Raw genomic sequence first — 21,819 nt, 5'->3', positions numbered from 1 at the left:
TCTATTGATAGTCTTATTTTGTTCAATAATTCTATGCTTATTTCACCATACATTAAACACAGATATACAAATTAATTATACACTTACAAGGACAGACAATATATATTTTTATGGCGAATAATTTTTTTCTTTTTTTTGTGAATGGTATTTGGAATCAGCACCACTACTATTTTTCCTTGTGTTACTGATCATAGCCAGACTTGGTTCTAATTTACATTACATGTCCCTTGCCATATTTTTTTATTTTCCCAAGAAAGGTTTCCCTCTTTCTCCTGGCTTGGATCCGTTCTATTTTTTGGCAAAAAAAATGAAGCAGAACATTCCGTTTCAGACTGGGGTGTATTGGGCGCACCAGTATAAATGACTCTTAGGCCCAGCCATCAGCTGTACAGAATAACTTTATATTAATTACTTATTACATTGTAAACTGTTTTATTTGTGCTGGACACCGTTATATCACCAGGAAGGATTAATTGCTTATTTGTGAAATTAATAGACCCCCTTCAGCAAGTGATTTGCCCTTGAAGTTGTCTATGTTGAACCTTATGGGCCATGTTGTGGCTGGGCATCATTACTGTGTCAGAACCAGGGCCGAACATTGGATCCTCTTCTGGGCCACACCAACCCTGAAAACATTGACATCCAATTATAGATTCATGCTAAGGAATTGTAGACATTGAGATTGACAGATGCTAACCACCTGTCACCTAGCATACAGTACCTCTCAGTTTATGATATCTTTTTTAGCAAAGTAATTACTCACAAGATACATAATTTCTCGACAGTCTGCCAAATATATAATAAAAGATGGGCAAAACATTTGGGAAGAAATAAAAAGATCTCCCTGTGTTTGCATGGGTTTTCTGGGTCTCTAGATTGTGAGCCCAATTGGGGACAGGGAATGAGATGAATGGTGACAATTGCAGTACAGTGCTGCTAAATATGTTGGCGCTATGTGAGCAGCATGAAAATAAGTAAAATAATGCGTGCCTTCTATATTTTTTGTTCTTTGAAGAGTCATGCACCACACCTTCAGGACCTGCACTAAGCATAACACAGTGTATCAGTTTTTCATGGAATGATCCTTAAAAGGGTTGCCCAGGATTAGAAAAACATGGCTTCTTTTTACCAGAAACAGTACCAAAACTGTTCATGGGTTGTGTCTGGTATTGCATCTTAGCTCCATTAAAATGACTGGGGCTGGACAGTTGTGGCACTGATTTCTGAAAAAAGGAACTATGTTTTTCTAATGGACAACCCCTTTAAGGCTAGAATCAGACATTCTGTTTAAATGTTTGTGCGAACACTGAGCTTTTGCACAAATTGTAGATTTCTGCTATAATTTACGCCAGCTTCTTACATTAATTATAGTAAAAGCGTCGGGCCGCCCCTTTCTGTTAAACTCAAACAGCCTAAATGTCACAGAAAACTGGCGTCGAAAAGTTGATAAATTGCCCTCATTATATTGATAATTTACTTTGTAAAAGCAAGAATAACAACACAAATTTTATATTTGTATTACGTAAAATACAACATGATACAGTCTTGGATAGTCCAAATATGAAATTTATTTAGGAGATAAATAAATTGGGAGGGGGGCTGACAGATATAAAGACAGCGAAGTCCTCATTGTGAGTCTTCCTCAATCATCAGTCATTTATGCTCTTTACTCTTCGCTTTCCTTCTGCAAGTAAAGAAAGAAAAACAAGTTCATTGTATACAGCTCATGAAAATACACTTATGTCACGTGAAGCGATAGATGTTATAAAAGTTACCTTTCCACCGATGTCACGGCTCTTGACTCTCAGCTTGTTGACTTGGGACTCAGCAATGTCGGCTCTCTCCTCAGCTTCTTCAAGCTCATGCTGAACCTTCCTAAAGCGGCCCAAGTGGGAATTTGCTTGTTCCTCCTATTAACAGAAGAACACAATAATCAGAAATCTTTTTTAACATATGTAATAAATCTTTTAATTCTGGGGGGGGGGGGGGGGGAGGATTACGTACAGATTCCTCAGCCTGTCTCTTGTAGGCCTTAACCTTCAGCTGCAGTTTATCAACCAGATCCTGGAGTCTCAGAATATTCTTTCTGTCTTCCTCAGTCTGCAAAGAAAAAACATACAGTTTTTAAATTTTAACAAGAATTCAGCTTTTTGTGTCAAAACCATTTGTCACAAATATTTTAGACTCTTTACTGAATTAACTTTTTTATTGATTTTTACCTGGTAGCTCAGTTCCTTCACTCTCCTCTCATATTTGCGAACACCTTTGACTGCTTCAACTCCACGTTTCTGTTCATTTTCCAGCTCATTTTCCAGTTCACGCACCTGTGGAAAAGATTGTTATAAACTATAGCTTTTTCTTTGCATAATTGTATTACCAAATAACCTATACTGTAAAATGACATATACCCTTGATTCCAGTTTCTGGAGCTGCTTCTTGCCACCCTTCATTGCCAGCTGTTCAGCTTCATCCAGACGATGCTGCAGGTCCTTCACTGTCTGTTCAAGGTTCTTCTTCATTCTTTCCAAGTGAGCACTAGTGTCCTGCTCCTTCTTCAGTTCTTCTGCCATAAGAGCGGCCTTAAGAACAATAAAGCAGCAATGAGGTTGGGATCAAATAAAAATATCTACGGCAGTAGTATAAAAGAGCAGACTTACATCGGTGATGGCCTTCTTGGCTTTTTCTTCAGCATTTCTTGATTCCTGAACAGATTCCTCTACTTCATTCTGGAGCTGAGCAATGTCGCTTTCCAGCTTCTTCTTGCTGTTGATCAGGCTGGTGTTCTAATGTAGAAAATATGTTTTCTTAATATTGCACATGATCTATATGAATGTTTTTTTTTTGTTCTTGCAGCTCAGCAGAAGAACTTACCTGAGAGTGCAGGAGTTGAAGACGTTCACTGGCATCCAGAAGTTCCTGTTCTGCCATCTTGCGAGATCTCTCAGTCTGTTCCAGTGCAGCCCTGGACTCCTCAATTTCAGCTTGTTGCAAATTGTTTCTACGTTCAATGACGGCAACCTGTTCCTTCAGATCTTCCTGTCCTCTTACGGCATCATCCAGATGCAGTTGTGCATCCTGTAGGAAAAATGCCAGAATTTAAAACCAACTGTGCAATTTTTATTTTACTATTTTACTAGTACATAGGGTGGGAAGACAAAGACATTGACAGTATAATATTCAAATGTTAAGGTGGGTGGAATGACACACATTGGAGGGTGGCAATAAAGGGAACATATAAATAAGTAGAGATCCGGTATTAAGGATTGTGTTTTATATACCTTATATTGTACTTGCACATTTCTGAGTTGTTTCTGTGCCTCTGCAGCTTGGCGGTTGGCATGGCTGAGTTGGATCTCAAGTTCATTCAAGTCTCCTTCCATCTTCTTCTTCAGTCTCAGAGCATCATTTCTGCTTCTGATTTCATAGTCCAATGTGCTCTGCATGGTGTCGATGGCCCTCTGGCTGTTTCTCTTAAGCTGCTCAATTTCTTCATCCTTCTCTGCAATCTTCCTGTCCACTTCTGATTTAATCTGGTTAAGCTCAAGCTGGACGCGCAGGATCTTGGCCTCTTCATGTTCCAATGATCCCTTAAAAATGAAATTGAAGTATTGAGATGTAAACATGTAATAAGTATATATTATATACACATAATACAGAATAATAATTAATCATTTCTAACAAAGGATGAAATCTGCAATATTGTATCCAAAAGCTTTCCCATTTAAAATTCAATATGTTACCAATAAAGTTTATATACAGTTTATTTTGAATTGGAGCACATTGGTGGTTCCCTCTTCCTTCTTTCCTCTTTCATTAATGGGCAGGCAACCAAGTAGTGGCCAAGTAACTGCAAACTTTCCTACGACTATATATCCCAACAGCATGTATTTCTGACCTCATATAAGCCGGAAGCATGTGTATGCCAATATATATTATATATCAAGAAATCCTATCTTATCCCAGCCAGGACAACACAAGAAAATCATAGTCCGCACTGAAAATGCTAGTTTGGATTGTACAAAATATATGTAACGGAAACGTGTAATATGTAAAACGTGTAAAAATTATAGCAACATACCTCAGCTTCCTCCAGAGCAGCCTGCAGATCGCCCTTTTCCTGCTCAACCTGTTTCTTGGCCTTCTCTAATTCATTTACAGATTTTCCACTCTCACCAATTTGTTCAGTCAGATCTGAGATCTCCTCTAAAAAAAAGAGAAGTAGATATACATGTTAAGATTGCAAATTATTAATGTACAGAACCAAAAGTAAAAAAAACAAGCTGTGATAAATCATAGCTAAATCTTCTTGTCAATAAATCTAATATTTAATGCGTTTTACAACACAAATTTACGGAGCTACGAAGTTTACTGTTTTGGAAGTATAACGGGAAATAAAAGATAAATTTCTAATAAATAATCATACGTTGCAAGTTCTTGTTTTCGCGTTTCAAGGTCTCAACTTGTTCCAGGGCTTCTTCGTAAGCGTTCTTCAACTTGAAGATTTCAGTGCTCAAGCTGCGGGCTTCTTTCTGGGCAGCATCAAGCTCAGCCTGTCCCTCTTCATACTTCTGTTTCCATTCAACTAGGACCTTTACAGATTAATTAAAACATATCCCATAAATATATATATATCTGCCTAGGAGTCAGCTGTGTTTTAATATTTCAGTGGTGAGCTGGCAAATCTACCTTATCAAAGTTCCTCTGCTTCTTGTCAAGAGCAGCTGCTGCACCGTTTGCTCTCTCCACATCAACCATAAGGTCTTCCACTTCAGCCTGCAGCCTCTGCTTGGTCTTTTCCAAAGAGCCACACTTGGAGTTTACAGCTTCTACCTGTTCTTCAGCATCCTGTAGGCGCTGAGCCAGCTTCTTCCTGCAAGTACATTGAACAAATATATCATGGAAATTGTTGTTGTTTTTTTGTTCTACAAATGTATTCTAAATGTGTGTAGTGATCAGTTTTATTGTGTTGGAACTTACTTGGCATCTTCCAGCTCCTCTGTGCGCTGAATGGCATCTGTTTCATATTTGGTCCTCCATTGGGCAACCTCACCATTAGCTTTGGATAAAGCACGCTGGAGTTCAGCCTTGGCTTCTTGTTCTTCTTCATATTGCTCACGGAGCAAGTCGTTGTCGTGGCGAGCAGATTGAAGGGCATGCGCAAGGGCATTCTTAGCCTAAAATATATATATACAGAGATGTTTTTTGTTAAAACAAAAATTATCTTCTAAAACTTCTACAGCTGAGCCTGAATCAGCTTTATATGAATACCTTTGATTCCTCCTCAAGTTGTCTCTTGAGTTCCTCCACCTGTTGAGTGAATCCCTGCTTTCCTCTGGAGAGCTGAGAAATCAGAGCTTCCTTCTCCTCAAGTTGACGAGACAGCTCACCTAGAATTACAAAAAGAGCAAATTTAAAAAAAATATTTGGTTTGCGTTGGAGCTAACTCTTCAGATATCGTTGGCAGGGGACTATTGAGGGTTTATAAACAGTTTTCATTATTATTGTTATTAGTAATAAATTATTTTTGTACTGTCTATTTTTTTTTTCTCTTTTTTTACACTTTATTTGTTGCAGTCAGAGCTGTGAGATCTAGGGAGACCCAGCAGTTGTCACATGTAAGCTTCTTGTGATCACTGGGACCATATAGAGGAAGTGTCAATTAGTGCTTTGTGTCTCTGACAATATGTATAGAAAAGGTGTTTTGAGAGTCATCAAGGAGTTCATTTTTTTTTTTTTTTGCAGTTAGCTAAGCTAAAATGGATAATGTTTACTTTTACACAGAAACACGATAAAAGCCATTAGTGACTACATTGAAAATTTTACATTTATGGAATATATTTTCTACAAAATTATAGTACTATGATATGAATGTGTTAATTTACCATTCTCTGTCTGGAAACGAGCTCTTTGGGTTGTGAGGTCATTAATCAAACGCTGATGTTCATCATCCTTAGACTTTACTTCACTGAGTTGGTCCTCAACTACACGGTTGACCTTCTCAAGGTTGGCCTACAAAAACAAATATTAATTTGAGTTTTTTCACAATTTAAGGATAATCATGTAAAACAGCATCAAGGACATGGCATTACCTTAGATTTAGAGACGCTCTCCAGGTTGCTGGCAAGGTCATCAACTTCCATCTTCAGCTCGCTCTTTTCTTTCTCCAGTTTTTGCTTCACACGTTGTAGGTTATCAATCTGTTCCCCAAGCTCAGCAACACTGTCGGCATGCTTCTTGCGCAGGGCAGCAGCTGTGGCTTCATGCTGAAGGGTGGATTCTTCCAGATCACGTCTGACTTTCTGGAATTCGGCTTCACGCTTCTTATTCAGCTCAATCTGGGAAGATGTTGCACCTCCAGCCTCTTCAAGTCTTTCGCTTATTTCTTCAAGTTCTCTAGAAAGATCAGCTCTCTGCTTTTCAACCTTGGCACGAGCTGCACGCTCAGCTTCAATTTCTTCTTCAAGTTCTTCAATACGAGCCTAGACAACAGCAGTTGGTTGGTGTATTACATTTAATACAATTTAGAGTACATGTTATTATGACATGAATTTGTCTTCCAAGGCTTTACCTGCAGTTCTTTGATCTTTTTCTGCAGTTGTGACCCCAGGGATTGTTCATCCTCTACTTTACTTTGCAGCTGGCTTATATCAAAGTCTTTCCTATAAAGGACAAATATTATGCATTAAAAATATCAGCATTATGAAAACATCTTTGTTAAAGGTGTAAATTACTAAGTACATACTTTTTAAGTTTTTCCTCAGTTTGTTGTTTGTCATTTTCAAGATCCATGACTGTTTCCTGGGACAGTTTGAGGTCACCTTCAAGCTTTCTCTTAGATCTTTCAAAATCAAGACGAAGTTTCTTCTCTTGTTCAAGAGAACCTTCCAGCTAAATGGATAGAAAATATGTAATTTTTTCCTTATAAAATAAGAATGATTCAAATGCACTAGTATCTAAATACTCACATCATCTACTTGCTGCTCTAGCTTTGTCTTGGCTTTTGTCAAAGAGCTAACTTTATCTTCCTCAGCCTGAAGGTCATCAAGAGTTTGTTGGTGAGCTTCTTGGAGAGCCTTCTTCTCCTTGGAGACTTTAGAGATATTTTCATCAAGAGTTGCCAATTCTTCTGTAAGGTTTTTAACCTATACATAAAATAGTAAGTTGAGCTAAAAGAAACACTTTTTAATGTACATTAAAAAGAAAACTATTCTCATTGTTGACTATACCTTGTTTTCTGTGGCATGCTTTTCCTTTTCAACTTTAGCCAGGGTAAGTTCCAAATCATCAATGTCTTTCTTCAGCTCAGAGCATTCATCCTCTAATTTCCTCTTTTTGGCAGTCAGTTCAGCGTTGCTTTCTTCTTCATCTTCAAGTCTCTCATTGATCTCCTTAATCTTTGACTCCAACTGGATCTTATTCTTGATGAGTCCTTCACATCTTTCCTCAGAATCAATCAGAGTCTCAGATTCCTACAAAAAAAAAAAAAAATGCATATAAGCCAAATGTTTATTATACAATAAACTGATATAAGGATATTTTAATATATGCAAATCTGTTTACCGATTGGACTTGGAGAAGTAAGTCATTCTTTTCTTGTACCAGTGAAACCAGTTTTTCTTCTACTTCCTTCCTCTTGGCTTCTGACTTAACCAGAGCTTCTTTTGTCTTCTCAAACTCCTCTTTCATGTTTGCCATCTCTTTTTCTGTCTCGGCACTCTGCAGAAGAGGCTTGATCTTGAAGTACAGCTTCATCCATGGCCAGTGTTTGACATTCATGAAGGATCTGACATTGTACTGGATGATAAATATAGCTTCCCTGTTTGAAGAAATGGATATAGTTTTAGATTTTCCAACAACGCAATTGGTAGGATTCAAATGTATAATTGAAAAGAAAAATACCTTCTCTCCATCATCTTCTTAAACTCAATTCTCATCAAGAAACCTCTGCAAAGAGCCTGAGTATTAGTGATCAGTTGTGCCAACTTTTCATCTCTCATCTCTTCCAGGGTACCCAGGAGACCAGCTTTGAAGAACACCTTCAGCAATAAAAAAGAAATGAGCATTTAAGTTCTAATAAGAACAAAAGGCAGATTTACCAAAATGTCTGACAGCAATGAACTATATACCTTAGTGTGTCCAAATTTGTATTGAGTGTGGTCAACGTCAATGGAGCCCAAGAGTTTCTCAGCCGCCTTCTTGCTGTCAATGAACTGCCCATCAGGAATAGCACTGGCATTCAGTACCTTGTAACTAGCAAACAAAAGTAAAAGGGAAAAACAGGTCAATATCAATGTTTTCAGTAGTTCTAATCCATAATATATGATATAACTAAAGTATTATTTTTTCTAATTAGTGAAATCATTGTGTATGGAGCTGTTCTGGAATGAGAAAAAGAAAATTACCGTTGCTTAAAGTCAGCGTAGAGGATTCTGCTTGGGAATCCCTTTCTGCAAATCCTAATACCTTCCAAAACACCGTTACATCTCAACTGGTGGATGATCAAATGGTTGTCCATAATACCTGAAAGAATACAATTCATATGATCAACAATACTTCTCAATTTTAATGTTCTTAAACAGTTAAAGGGAACCTGTTACCAGCATTTCACCTATCGAACTCTCCTCACCCCTCACGGGCCATTTCTGTCAAGCGTTCATTGCCGTTATCCCCTCTCCTAAACCTCTTGCGACCGTAAATAACAGTCTGGAAACATTTTGCAGAGTTATTTTATGGTATTAATCCGTCAGCCTCGTTCGTTCGTTCGTTCGTTCGTTCGTTCCTCTTCTTATGCCAGCCCACCACCAAAAACTGGCCCGCCCTGAATGCTAAAATCTCATTTTAAATAGCGCGCATGCACCTTTCATGTATGGTCCGATACCCTTCCCTGCTTCATCCAGGCCTCAAATCTATTTAATGCGCATGGGCCACTATGGTGTCTCGTTGTGCGCACGCACCAGAACATCGATGCGCAAGTGCAGGATTTCGTGTGTGCTGGGGGGAGGTGAGGAGCTCTCAATCAAAAGTAAGGAGGCGGGGTTAACTCGGAAAGGCTTTTGGAATGAAGATATGACTCTTTTATTCTCATTAGCATACGGTGTGGGAACACCAAAAAATGGAACACGTACAAAGCCTACTTAAAAGATAATTATAGGTTACATCAAAATTATTTTTCACCCACTCCCACCAGATATTGATGGTTTAATAGGTGAAATGCTGGTGACAGGTTCCCTTTAAATAGAAATGCCTATATCATTACCTGGGGTCTTGGTCTCATTAGGGATCAGACAACGTACAAAGTGAGGATGGGTGCTTCTCAGAGTGGACATCAGCTTGTTCAAGTTTTCCTGAAGCAGACACAAAATAATATACAATTAATTGAATTGAGAATTCTGCTGAACATCTTATGTTACATTACACAAGGAAGTCATGGAATTACATATCCATATAATGTTGTAATTACTATTAGTTATACGGACCCTGAACAGTGCAGACACAGTCTGGAAAGAGGATCCCTTCTTCTTCTTTCCTCCTTTGCCACTGGCTTCAGCTACATGACAGAAAATAAAAATATTAATGACCATCTTTATCATACAGACCACATTCTCTTTTCTCTCAATACAAAGTCTCAATATAAAGGAAGAATGTACCACTCACCTTCAGGATTATTAATGCTGGAATACAGGTAGGCCAGCAGTTTAACAGAGGATTTCTGGTAGAGCTGGATAACAGATTCGTTCAGTGGATCCTTATTCTTGTCGAGCCAGCCAGAGATGTTGTAATCCACAGTACCAGCATAATGCACCAGAGAGAAGTGAGCTTCAGCCTTTCCTTTGCCAGGCTTGGGCTTCTCAAAGTTCTTGCACTTGCCAAGATGCTGTTCATAAAGCTTGCTCGTGAAGGATGTGTCAGTGGCTTTGGGGAACATGCACTCCTCTTCAAGGATGGAGAAAATACCCATGGGCTGAAAGCGCAAATAAAAAGGGTGTTTATTTTCTGAATAAAATTTAGATATTTAATAAAGACCAATAAAAATCTGTTTATGGGAGCTTACCTTCTCAATGAGCTCAATGCAGGCAGCCAGATCCATACCAAAGTCAATGAACTCCCAGTCAATACCTTCCTTCTTGTATTCTTCTTGTTCCAGGACGAACATGTGATGGTTGAAGAACTGCTGCAGTTTCTCATTGGTGAAGTTGATGCAGAGCTGTTCCAAGCTGTTGAACTGTAATTGATAGAAGTCATATGAGAAGATGCAGTCTGGTTGGCTTTTTTGGACTCATAAGGATGGAATAGGTGGAACACTTACATCAAAGATTTCAAATCCAGCAATATCCAGCACACCAATGAAGAATTGTCTTGGCTGCTTGGTGTCCATCTGTTGGTTGATACGAGTGACCATCCACAAGAACAATTTCTCAAAGACGGACTTACTGAGGGCACCAACGGCGTTGTTGACCTGAGGAGGAAAATACAACAGTGTTCACAGCGAGTGGTTTTAGAATTTGTTTAACTCTTTCTTACATTTTCTTCTTAATGTACCTGGGGCACGGTCTGTCCCTTGGTGACAAATTCATTTCCGACCTTTACTCTTGGGTAGCACAAAGCCTTTAGCAAGTCAGCAGAGTTCAAGCCCATCAAATATCCAAGTTTATCAGCAACTGAATTTAGTGTACATTGCACCATGTTATTGTTAGTGGAGGGTAAAAGAGAACAATTCACAGCTATCTTATTGCATAATGAAAAGAATTGCTAACCTTCAGTGCCATCTGGCTCAGCCTGTTCCTCCCTCTGTTTCTGCTTGAACTTCATGTTACTATGGTGCATGACCGCACCAGTCATTTTGTAGATGCCAAGCTTCTCATCTTGATTGAATCCCAGGATGTCAATAGCAGTCTATTAGAAAATAACAGTATGATAGTAGTGAAGCATTGACATGATTGACCATTCTTAATCAGACATTTGGCAATAATCTTTTCTTTAGAGTACCAGGTACTTACATCTGTGGCTATCAATTCCTCCTCATCATCAATACTCTTCACAACAATTTCACCCTGGCTGATCCAAGGGTAGTCATATGGGTTGGTGGTGACGAGAAGCATTTCTAAATACAACAAGAACATGATCCAATATGTGAACATGATGCATTTGCTATATGAACATTATATTAGTATTTCATTGACTAGACCTGTGGATCACAGCACTTTCTTATTGGATTAAAGAACATTTAGGATCTACTCATTGCACTGTAATCTGTTCAAAATCCTATAAATTCAGTTCAGGTCACTTTTGAAAAGTAAACATACCGACAATCTCTGGTTTCTTGTTTGTCAAGATCTGGTAGAAGATGTGGTAGCTTCTTTCAGCTGAGAGCTGGCATGTGACTCTGGACTTTTCCAGCAGATCTGTAGTTGTATATAGAATGGGTCATTTAAACACATGTCATAAACCACAATAAGTCAAAGAAGCATAAGGGATTAATTTCTTACATGTTTCAATATCAGCAGAAGACAGTTTTCCGGTGGTTCCGAAGTGGATTCTGATAAATTTACCCTAAACAAGACACAGGTCTGAGTTTAAAGCTTATGAATTATTTTGATAAGATTTCATACATTATGTGTATAGATTTATACTTACAAAACGAGAGGAGTTATCATTTCTCACGGTCTTGGCATTACCGAAGGCTTCTAGCAGAGGGTTAGCCTGGATAATTTGATCTTCCAGTGTTCCCTTTAGGATGTAAAAATATATTAGTTTAGTTTCTTCAGGTTTCATCACTATGGTTAATCCTTGATATAGTTTATGAGTAGAAATGTTCGGTTCTCATCAGTTACAAATAGTTTGTAGACCACAAAGTAGAGGCTATAGAACCATTATATTATGTTGGGCCCCCACCGATCATATACTGATGACGGTATCCTGTGGATAGGTCATCAGTATGAAAAACCATCCCATGCCCGGTCCACCCCTATAATATTTACCTTGTTGCTGGCAGCGGCTTGTTCCTTCTTCTTTCCGGAATCTCCAATTGCTGCAATTGTTGCAAAGTACTGGATGACACGCTTGGTGTTTACAGTCTTTCCGGCACCAGATTCTCCACTGGAGGTAAAGGGGAGATCAAATACACCATGAATATATAGAACTCAAAGACATTGTTTATCTGAGAAATATATAGATGAAATTACTTACGTAATTAGGACAGACTGATTTTCACGATCTGCCAAAATGAAATGAACAGGTTATTAACATATATTCCTGTGAAACTATCGTTTAATAAGTGAATGTTTGAAAGTAAAGTCTGTACCTGTTGACATGGCCTGATAGGCGTTATCAGAGATGGAGAAGATATGTGGTGGGGCCTCCATACGCTTCTTTCCTCTGTAGCCGGCTACCACCCTTGGGTCGTACACTGGCAGCCACTTGTAGGGGTTGACAGTGACACAGAAAAGCCCAGAGTAGGTCTGTAATAGATATAAGCACTTAAGCACTTGGGATGAAAACATTTTATACCATATGAACTAAGTATATTGAGTAGTTGTTATGTCAAAGGTGTTTTGAAGGTCCATAGGGAAAGGACCCAGAGTACCAGAATTAGGGCCAGGTTATGGATATTAGGTAATATTTTATTAGATGCACCGATCTTAAGTTAAACGTATTTGGTAATATTGGGTGATAGCTTTAGAAACCATTTTAAACTAAAAAATAATCAGCGCTTAGACTTTAGCCCAATTAGCCACATAGAAAAGGGGAAGATCATACTGCACACTTTGCTTTAGAAGTTATAATGTATGGATGAAAAAGTGGTCGTTTAATGGCGTTTTGATATTTTGTATTAGAAAATATATTGTAACTTATATTTCAAAAGGGATGGTATTCTGTTGGCATCCAAAGATTCACAGATCAGAACTTTTCAGACTTACGTAGATCATCCAGGCTGCATAACGCTCTTTGAGGTTATAAAGCACAGAAGCCTCATTCAGGTGAGTCATCATGGCCATGTCTTCAATTTTGTCGTACTTAGGAGGATTTTGAGGGTAAACTTGGCTCTCTTTTACAGTTACAGACTGGAAAATAGACAATATGTTTAGTTCTGCACTAGAAAAATACTTAACATGGCATCTGATTTATAAGATATATCATAATAATTACCCTCCCGTCATCAGTCTTCACGGTGATTTTTCCATCTTCCCTAGCGGTCACTAAACCTTTCACGTAGAGCTCCTTTACATCATCTACGAAGCAGGTGTTCTTGGCATCAAAGGGTTTGTTTTGAGCCTCCAGTCTCTCCTTATCTGATTTACGGAGGAACTGTGCGGCATCGCCGAAGACGGCCATTTCACCGTCACCCATGGTTGCTGGTTTCTGCAAAAGTTTAATTGTTTTATATTATTCCATATTATATAATTATTTATATGTAAAATATAAACCAAATCTACAAAGCAATCAGAAATTGAACACTTTATATTTATATCCAACTACTAAGGATTGCAGCCTTAACAAGGGCTATATTTGTTCGATATTTACATTATTGGTTTCTTAGTGTACTCCTCATTCACTAGAGTATTCAGAGTATGACATGGACCTCTGCTGACACAGCATGTTAACCTATGTAGGGATCTATACTGCCATTTTGGGTGCTGTTAGTATGGGGTATTATGCTCTGGTCAGTAATGTGATGTGCCATGTAGGCACACTACAATATCTAGGATGGGGAGACTTTCAGGCAATATTTTCTATATAAAAATATATATATGTATGCTCTTCTCCGAAAAGAAAAGAGGCTTCTATATTGATTGAACTTACTAAGCTGTACTGTTAAGCTGGATATACACATAAGACAGCTTTCAGGTGCAAACTGTTCCGACAGCTATCTCCAACAACGTCCCATAAACATGCACACTCGGCGCTGGTCCGAGCATGCATGTTTAATTCAATACGTAGAGATAGAGACGGCCACGTCCAGCAGCTCTGTCAGTGGCTTATCTCAGTACACAATAAAGGATCGGACATGTTAGAAATTCAATATTCCCAATCCACATTTCCTGAGTTGTTCGTTCTTATATAGAATAGATTGTCTGTGGATGCCCCCAATTTTTATGTGTATGGGTAGCTTTACTCAATAACTCCCCCAGTAGAGGATTTTAAAGTATGACTAGATATATGTTAACATAAAACATTTACTTGTGAACAGATCTATTGCTAGTCGTTGCACCTCATCGAGACACAATAGATTGCTGTGGTAAGCAGTTTATATTTCTATATGTGCACATGGCACCTGATCTTCTATGTGCAGTGAGGCAACACAGGCCATACTAGAGCCATCCACAAGTAAAGCTTCTATGAGTCTTACACTGGCAACTTCCTCCCTACTATGGGACAAAACTCTGTTGTATGTCCCCCAACAATGTGCTTATCTCAATGGGGTCCCCCACACTCAGCTGTTATCTATCGGGGAAGCGGCCGTCAAGTGCTCATTTCCCCTGCAGTGATGCTGCAACATAATTGAAGCTCATGGTGCCTATTGAAATCAATGGGTCATGCATGTAATGCACTGACAAGCCGGATCCTCCAGAAAAGGTCCCTCATCACTATGGGTAAGAGAGAGGGGTGCAGTAAGGGAATCCACTCTAATTCATCCATATGAAAAGGGGTGTTTAAATAGACAACCCCTTTAATAAATTTGGACATATCCCTTAGAGTTGAGTAAAAATCACTTAGAATTATTTGGAAATTGTCTTTAAGATTTTGATTTACCATTACTAGATAAACTAGGGCTAGCGTAAATGAAAACTTGACCATAGGTATGGGCAACAGATAAAATTTATACCGGGGGCGTGTCCGGATGCCGAGGAGAGCTCCTCTCCTAGCCTCAGATAAAGCGGCTCATAACCACCCTTAAAGGTCGGATACCGACACAAAAATATACCTGGAGACTCCTGAAGTAGCCACAAAGCAGCAGGGATGGTGAGAGGAAGATCTAAACCGGCTGCCCCGGTTAAACTCACGTCCTTCTATCCCCCGGCGGGAAACTCACAAAATGGCGCCGGCCACACTCTGCAGGAAAACGCTCCGGTCCTAGGAGCTCCTATCCTCTCCCAGGCAGCACATTGCACAGCAGGCAGTCCAAGTGTGGAAGGAACTTCAAGCACACCAGACAAGCTGTATGCACTGGATTTCAGGTCAGTCTCTCTCCCTCCTAGTCTGCCCAATCTGGGGAAATCTAGGGAAAGCAGCCCGTCTGAGGAATCAGCCATCACCTTATCTAATATGAGGAGTCTATTGTCAGAATTAAGGACATCCATGCAAAACGATTTCCAAACTGCCTTTACCACACTGTCTAAGGACATTAGAGATATTGGTGATCGCACAGCTCATCTTGAAACAAAAATGGATGAATTTTCCTCTGCTTTTAATACTTTAGTGGACGCTCAAAATGAGACAGATGAAGACATGCTAGCAGTAAAATTAAAATTGGCTGACTTGGAAGACCGCTCCAGAAGGAACAACATTCGTTTCCGCGGTATACCGGAATCCATCATGCCAGCGCAGCTCAGAGAGTTCCTGATTGATTATTTTTCTGCTTTAATCCCAGAGGCGGATCAAAGAGATTTGATGATTGATAGAGTACACAGATTGCCAAAACCCAAACATCTACCGCAAACAACGCCGAGAGATGTTCTGGCAAGAATCCATTTTTATCAAACAAAAGAGGCCATCTTGAAGTCGGCGTTTAAAAATAACGACATCCCTGAGCGGTTTGTGGGCATCTCGTTGTACGCAGATTTATCACCAACCACGATGAATCGCAGAAGAGAATTTGCGCCTTTCACAAAGCATCTACGTGACCAAGAAATTCCCTATAAATGGGGTTACCCGGTCAAGCTCCTCATCACGAAAAATGGAGCCACCCATGTCCTTCACACACCCAAAGAAGCAGCGTCTCTTCTAGCAAAATGGTTTCCCGACTTTCAGCCTCGAGATCATCAAATGATGGCGAAAAAGAAACCACCGGTATTATCCCAGGAATGGACACAGGTTGGATCTCCTAAGAATCCCTGATTTCAATCTGATTGAATATAGAGGAGAATGACCCAGCAAGAATTTTGGACTCCCTGTTGAATCCAGAATAAGGAACTCACGGTGTTGTCTGATATCCTTTTTTTTTCTTTTTGATAATCTTATTGCTGCAGGTTGTACTGTGCCTTTAAATAACCATGTGGGCTAGGAAGGCACTTATGTTACTCGTGTTGTGTCTCTTCCCCCCCCCATGAGGCTAACTACCTTTACAAGGAGTTGGCTAGATATATTTGAACATATTTTCATATGTGTTCTCAGGTTTTTATGTTACAAGGTATCACTACTGATTGATAAGAAAAATGCGTTATGTACATATAGTCTTTCTTGTTGGGGAATAACGGAGATGAGCGGTCCTCACTCACATAATATTACTCACGTAGGGGAGATATTTAGAGATCAGGTATGCTACAAGAGTACACAGTATCGATCTTTCTTAGGGTATAATGGTCTTTAAAATATCATCTTTGAATGTGAAGGGCCTTAATAGTCCATTCAAACGCTCTCTCATGTGGAAAGAGTGTAAAATGCTGAAATGTGATGTGTTATGTGCACAAGAGACACACCTCTTGGAGAAAGACATCCACAGGCTTAAAAATGCACAGTTCCCCCATATTTTTTGTACCCCAAACTCAGGCAAGAAAAAGGGGACGTTGATTGCTATCAAAAATTCTGTGGCCTTTCAACTTATACAAGTAACTTATGATAAATGTGATAGGTTTGTAATCATACAGTGCCTTATTAACAATGAGAAATACACCTTGGTCTCATTATACGCTCCTAATAAGCATCAAGGTAGATTTCTCAAACGTCTACTTAAACGAATTGAGAATAATAAATTTGGTTCCCTAATACTATGTGGGGACTTCAATAAAGTACTGATTCCTCAATTAGACAAGAGTAGGAGCAAACCAAAAGAAAAAAACACAGATATCTATAACATTTTATTCAGGGGAAATCTCTATGACACATGGAGAACTTGTAATGCCTCAGAAAGAGATTATACTTTTTTCTCTCACCCCCACAAATGCTATTCTAGAATTGACTTTATTATTGCTGACCAATGGTTACTCCAGCGTGTGATCAACCCTAGCATCGGGACAATCACTTGGTCGGACCACGCCCCAGTCTCTATCTCTATTAATGAGCAATATAATCGAGTTCCCACCTCCCCCTGGCGCATAAACAACTCCTTACTAAACAAAGAGGAATACAATGCACAGATAAACAAAGCGTTGACTGACTTTTTCGAAACTAATAAACCGGATGACACGTCCACCTTTAACAACTGGTGTGCACACAAAGCAGTAATCAGAGGTCACCTTATCAAAATTGCGGCAACAGCAAAGAAAATAAGATTAGCTAAAACAGAAGAATTGTTGCTTAAAATTAAGAAATTAGAAGATCTTAATAAAAAGAGAACCACGAGAGGTCTAACAATCGAATTAAAACAATTAAGAACACAACTTCACCAATTGTTATATCACAAGTGTGAATACGCCCTGAGAAGGAGCAGAATGATCTATTACTGGCAGGGTAATAAGGCTGGGAAGATGTTAGCTAACAAATTTAAAAACAAAACATTGAAGGCTAAAATACCCTATATTTTTAAACCATCTGGGGATAAAATCTTAAACCCACAGGGGATAGCTGAAGCCTTTGCTGAATATTATGGTCATTTATACAATTTAAACAAAGATCCTCTCACCAAACAACCTACGCAGCAACTTATAGATGGCTTTCTAGATTCGGTCAATTTACCGTCGATCCCGAGTGATCAAATGACACTCCTTAATGCACAATTCACAGTATCAGAGGTACAAAATGTCATTAAACAACTCAAGATTAATAAATCTCCCGGACCAGACGGTCTAACAAACGAATATTATAAACAGTTCTCTCAGATTATAGCCCCTCACCTAGTATCAATGTTCAATCAGGCCACTATTTCAGGTCGTTTTCCTAAAGAAATGCTACAAGCACTAATAATTACCCTCCCGAAACCAGGTAAATCTCCTGACAGACCCGAAAATTTTAGACCAATTTCTTTGCTAAATTGCGATTTGAAAATATATTCAAAAGTGTTGGCCAACAGGCTGGTCGATATCCTTCCTTCTCTAATCAATATTGATCAAGTAGGATTTATTAAAAATAGACAAACGGTAGATGGAACTAGAAGACTAATCAACATCCTTCACGATGCAGAAACGCATAACACCCCTTCTCTGCTCCTATCATTAGATGCAGAGAAGGCCTTTGATAGGATCCATTGGGGTTATCTAGAGTCGGTTCTGGATAAAATGGGAATAGTGGGCCCGTTTGGGAAAGCCATTTTAGCTCTATACTCCGGTCCTTCCGCCTCCGTATACTCAGCCGGATTTTTATCCTCACGCTTTGACATTACAAATGGAACTAGACAGGGATGTCCCATGTCCCCTTTAATTTTTGCGCTTTTAATGGAACCTCTGGCTGAGAAAATAAGGTCTTCTAGTTCAATTTCTGGAATCACAATAGGGAAAAAGGAACACCGTATAGGTCTGTTCGCGGATGATGTAATAATAATATGCTCTTCCCCAACCACGTCCCTTCCAGAAATAAGTAAAGTTTTATCAGAATTTAGTAATGCGTCTTACTACAAAATAAACACTTCTAAGTCACAAATTCTGAATATGGGGCTTTCCCAGAAAATGGTAGCACAACTTAAAGCATCATTCCCCTTCAAATGGGTGGAAGACGCCCTGCCTTATCTAGGGGTTAATCTAACATTTCCAGTCTCAAAATTGTTTGACCAAAATTATATTCCTCTCCACAAGAAAATCATTGAGGACCTACATAACTATAAACACCACGGTGTTTCTTGGTTAGGTAGAATAGCTGCCATCAAAATGTTAACTCTTCCTAAGATTCTATACACTTTTAGGAATGTTCCCATATTTGTGACAAACACTTTCATAAATAAACTCCAATCCATCTTAATGAGATTCGTATGGGGGAAAACCAAATCAAGAGTTAAAGCAGATATTCTTTACAGACCCATGCGTGAGGGGGGATTGGGATGCCCCACTCTATTACAATACTATAGAGCCGCTATATTCGACCAATTAAAATCGTTATGGTCACAGGATGCTTCTAAACATTGGGTTTCCATTGAATCATCTGTATTGGGAAGGCACTCATTAGCAATATCCCTATCTGCTTCCTCTTTATTTGGGAACCATATGAGGTCCACACATCCTACAATAAGGGCAATCACGGAGTTATGGCACCACCTAGTTATTAAACATAGCCTGTATTCTACGGATTATGAGAAATCTAGTATTGCACTACTGATGGCTCTCATTCCAGATCTTGACATCTCTACTTGGATGGCTAATGGATTACTCCTCATGTCTGATTTATGGGAAAATGACATCCTGATACCCTTCCAAACTCTGGCCCAAATGTACAATATTCAGAAACATGACTTTTATAAATATCTACAAATTAGGCATGCACTGACATCCATACCCAAACCTCTCCCAACATCAGAATCCAAATTAAGCAAATGGTTAGCAAATAACTCATCCTCCAGAGGTAATATCTCCCAATGTTATAAATTTTTACTAAACTCCTTCCCAAATGACTTGCATATATACAAACAAAAGTGGGAACATGATCTTGAGGTCACTATATCTGAAGATCAATGGAACTCGGCCTTCTATGCTGTCTCATCGATCTCCAGATGTACTAATCATATTGAAACAGCCAGAAAACTCTTGTATAGATGGTACCTCACCCCGGAGAAACTTCATAAATTTTACGAAGAACCAAAAGAGTGTTGGAGATGTAGTAATACAGGCACTATGTTGCACATCTGGTGGAAGTGTCCACATATCCTGGAAGTGTGGAGAAAAATGGGTCGTTTTCTGTCAAATATATGTGGTTACCCAATTATCCTAGATGCCCCATTATGCTTGTTGGCAATTGGTGCCGACAAGTATGATCGCACTCACAGAGCAGTTATCCTACACACTATTATAGTGACTAGATTCAAAATAGCAAAATACTGGAAAACCAATAAAATCCCTTCCTTGTCAGAAATTATTCAGGGAATAAACAACAACTGCTGGTTTGAATCTATGATCGCCTCTTCCTTAAATAAAAAAAGCTCATTTGATAACATGTGGGATGTTTGGACCTCCAGCCAGTATTGTAATGCGATACACTAGATTTATGGATATTCACACATACAAACCATATATTATTGTGCAAAAATACCATTGAGACTCCCTGATGTATTCCCTTACATATTGTTTTATTGTTCATAATGATTTATTGTACACAAAGCTATGATATTGTACTGATACCTTTGTTATGTTAAGTTATGTAAATTTATTTCTATTTTTACTATGTTAAGTTTTGTAAGTAAGCTTAGTTCCTGCTTACTTGTATGTTCGATTTGAAAAACTCAATAAAAACAAATGTGATAAAAAAAAAAAAAATAAAAATTTATACCAAAGCAAAGCATAAAGAACCACGGTGACTAACCTTTTATTGACAAACGATGGAAAAAAAACTTTGGTGATTCCCCCCTCTAGAGAAAAACAAGAAGCAAAGATCAGGAGTAAATTTCATGTTATAAAACAATAAATAAATACAATTAAATAATAAAACTATAAACAAAATATCTTATAGATAACATACATATAAAAGACTTGTCTGCTAGCGCTAACACTATGAGGCTCTTGTACTTGAAAATGAAAAATGTATCTATTATACAATCCAATAACTATATTTTGCATAGGCTGCCTATACTGAGCAAGGTGAACGGTCTGATTTTTTTTTCTCCGTTACAAATATCCAAAACATCCTACCACAAAGACATAGGGCACAGCACTTACCACCAACTGAGATGTGACAAACTGAGGACCCTCTAGCCTGCTTATATAGAGCAGCCCCCTGCCTACTCAGCTTTCTGCAGAAAAGGAAGTGTCTTCAGATTTCCTTAAGTGTGCAACAAGCCCAAATAGTCAGTGCATCACAAGTAAAAATAACCCACATAATGTAACAGGAGGTCTGGATACCCTGCAACTGTTCCCTTCTACAGCATATACATTAAATCTTTAACACATAGGGTCAGGCAAAATATCCATACATGTTATCCCAAACTTTAATAATGTAACAGGGCAGCATAGATGGAATCATACTCATAATCACGTATTTGATGTAGCACAGTATTGCATTGTATTCATTAATATGTGTTATATTATGTTGTGCTTTTTATTTTTTTTACGTTTACCAGCTATTTGTGTATGTTCCAGTTAGGAGACACATAAATGTGCCCCTGTGGGAAAACATTGATGGTGATGCAAATTATGTTGGTATTATATAAATAATAGGAAATAAACTAACATAAATAGCAATTCGCTTAAATAAAAAAGAGTCTTTAAGACACAACCCTGGTCCTTTTGCCATATTAGTGCATATAGATGTCAAAGAGGACAGCCCCCCGCTTCACTTGTACATTGGTAATTGAAATATCTGACTAGCCGTAGCATCTCCAGCAAACTTATCTGCCAGGAAAATGGCATATAATAAGGCTCATGCACACAAATGTATTACGGCTCTATACAAAGGATACATATAATTTATTGTTTTACTTCTCTTAGCTTTTTTTAGGGGGGAATTGAAAAAAAACTGCTAATCCGCCATTGTTTTTTTGCGTTTTAATTTTACGCGGTTTACTATGCAGCGTAAATAACGAGTTAC

General features: G+C 38.6%; 2 protein-coding genes across 10 annotated transcripts in view; one reads left to right on the top strand and one right to left on the bottom strand.

The window, feature by feature from the left end:
• TEX28 (testis expressed 28) overlaps positions 1-21,819 on the top strand; it is a 210,802-nt gene that overhangs the window by 36,363 nt on the left and 152,620 nt on the right. For 8 of the 9 annotated variants that reach the window (XM_075835443.1, XM_075835447.1, XM_075835446.1 and 5 more), the window contains one exon: positions 12,863-12,977. The exons of the other annotated variant lie outside the window; for it this stretch is intronic. The gene's annotated coding sequence lies outside the window, so the exon portion shown is untranslated. The remainder of the gene's footprint in view (positions 1-12,862; positions 12,978-21,819) is intronic. 9 annotated transcript variants of the gene reach the window in all.
• Positions 1,562-13,347, bottom strand: LOC142659366 (myosin heavy chain, skeletal muscle, adult-like). Its single transcript, XM_075835448.1, has 39 exons — positions 13,147-13,347; positions 12,918-13,061; positions 12,302-12,458; positions 12,187-12,214; positions 11,979-12,096; positions 11,635-11,727; positions 11,487-11,550; positions 11,304-11,402; positions 10,998-11,101; positions 10,755-10,893; positions 10,540-10,658; positions 10,307-10,456; positions 10,052-10,222; positions 9,655-9,961; positions 9,477-9,547; positions 9,257-9,344; positions 8,403-8,520; positions 8,127-8,250; positions 7,900-8,036; positions 7,561-7,816; positions 7,227-7,469; positions 6,966-7,142; positions 6,743-6,888; positions 6,569-6,659; positions 6,090-6,479; positions 5,883-6,009; positions 5,269-5,387; positions 4,978-5,174; positions 4,687-4,870; positions 4,424-4,589; positions 4,079-4,203; positions 3,279-3,587; positions 2,872-3,075; positions 2,658-2,783; positions 2,409-2,579; positions 2,220-2,324; positions 2,005-2,100; positions 1,776-1,910; positions 1,562-1,684 (listed from the first exon to the last, which is right to left on the bottom strand). Exons 1-39 carry the CDS (start codon positions 13,345-13,347, stop codon positions 1,667-1,669), a joined length of 5,817 nt encoding a protein of 1,938 aa, XP_075691563.1. The 3' UTR covers positions 1,562-1,666.

This window comes from Rhinoderma darwinii, chromosome 8 (genome assembly GCF_050947455.1).
Source record: "Rhinoderma darwinii isolate aRhiDar2 chromosome 8, aRhiDar2.hap1, whole genome shotgun sequence".
NCBI lineage: Eukaryota > Metazoa > Chordata > Amphibia > Anura > Rhinodermatidae > Rhinoderma > Rhinoderma darwinii.
Note: the sequence above shows the minus strand (reverse complement) of the source record. Positions and strands in the feature narration are given on the sequence as shown.

Bases quoted from the DNA above. Each gene is read 5' to 3' on its own strand.
- LOC142659366 (XM_075835448.1), bottom strand. From the start codon at position 13,347: ATGGGTGACGGTGAAATGGCCGTCTTCGGCGATGCCGCACAGTTCCTC. The intron at 4,204-4,423 runs GTATGATTATTT...TCTTTTTTTTAG, and splicing joins CGAAAACAAGAACTTGCAAC to AGGAGATCTCAGATCTGACT. The intron at 2,101-2,219 runs GTAAAAATCAAT...TTTTCTTTGCAG, and splicing joins TGAAGGAACTGAGCTACCAG to ACTGAGGAAGACAGAAAGAA.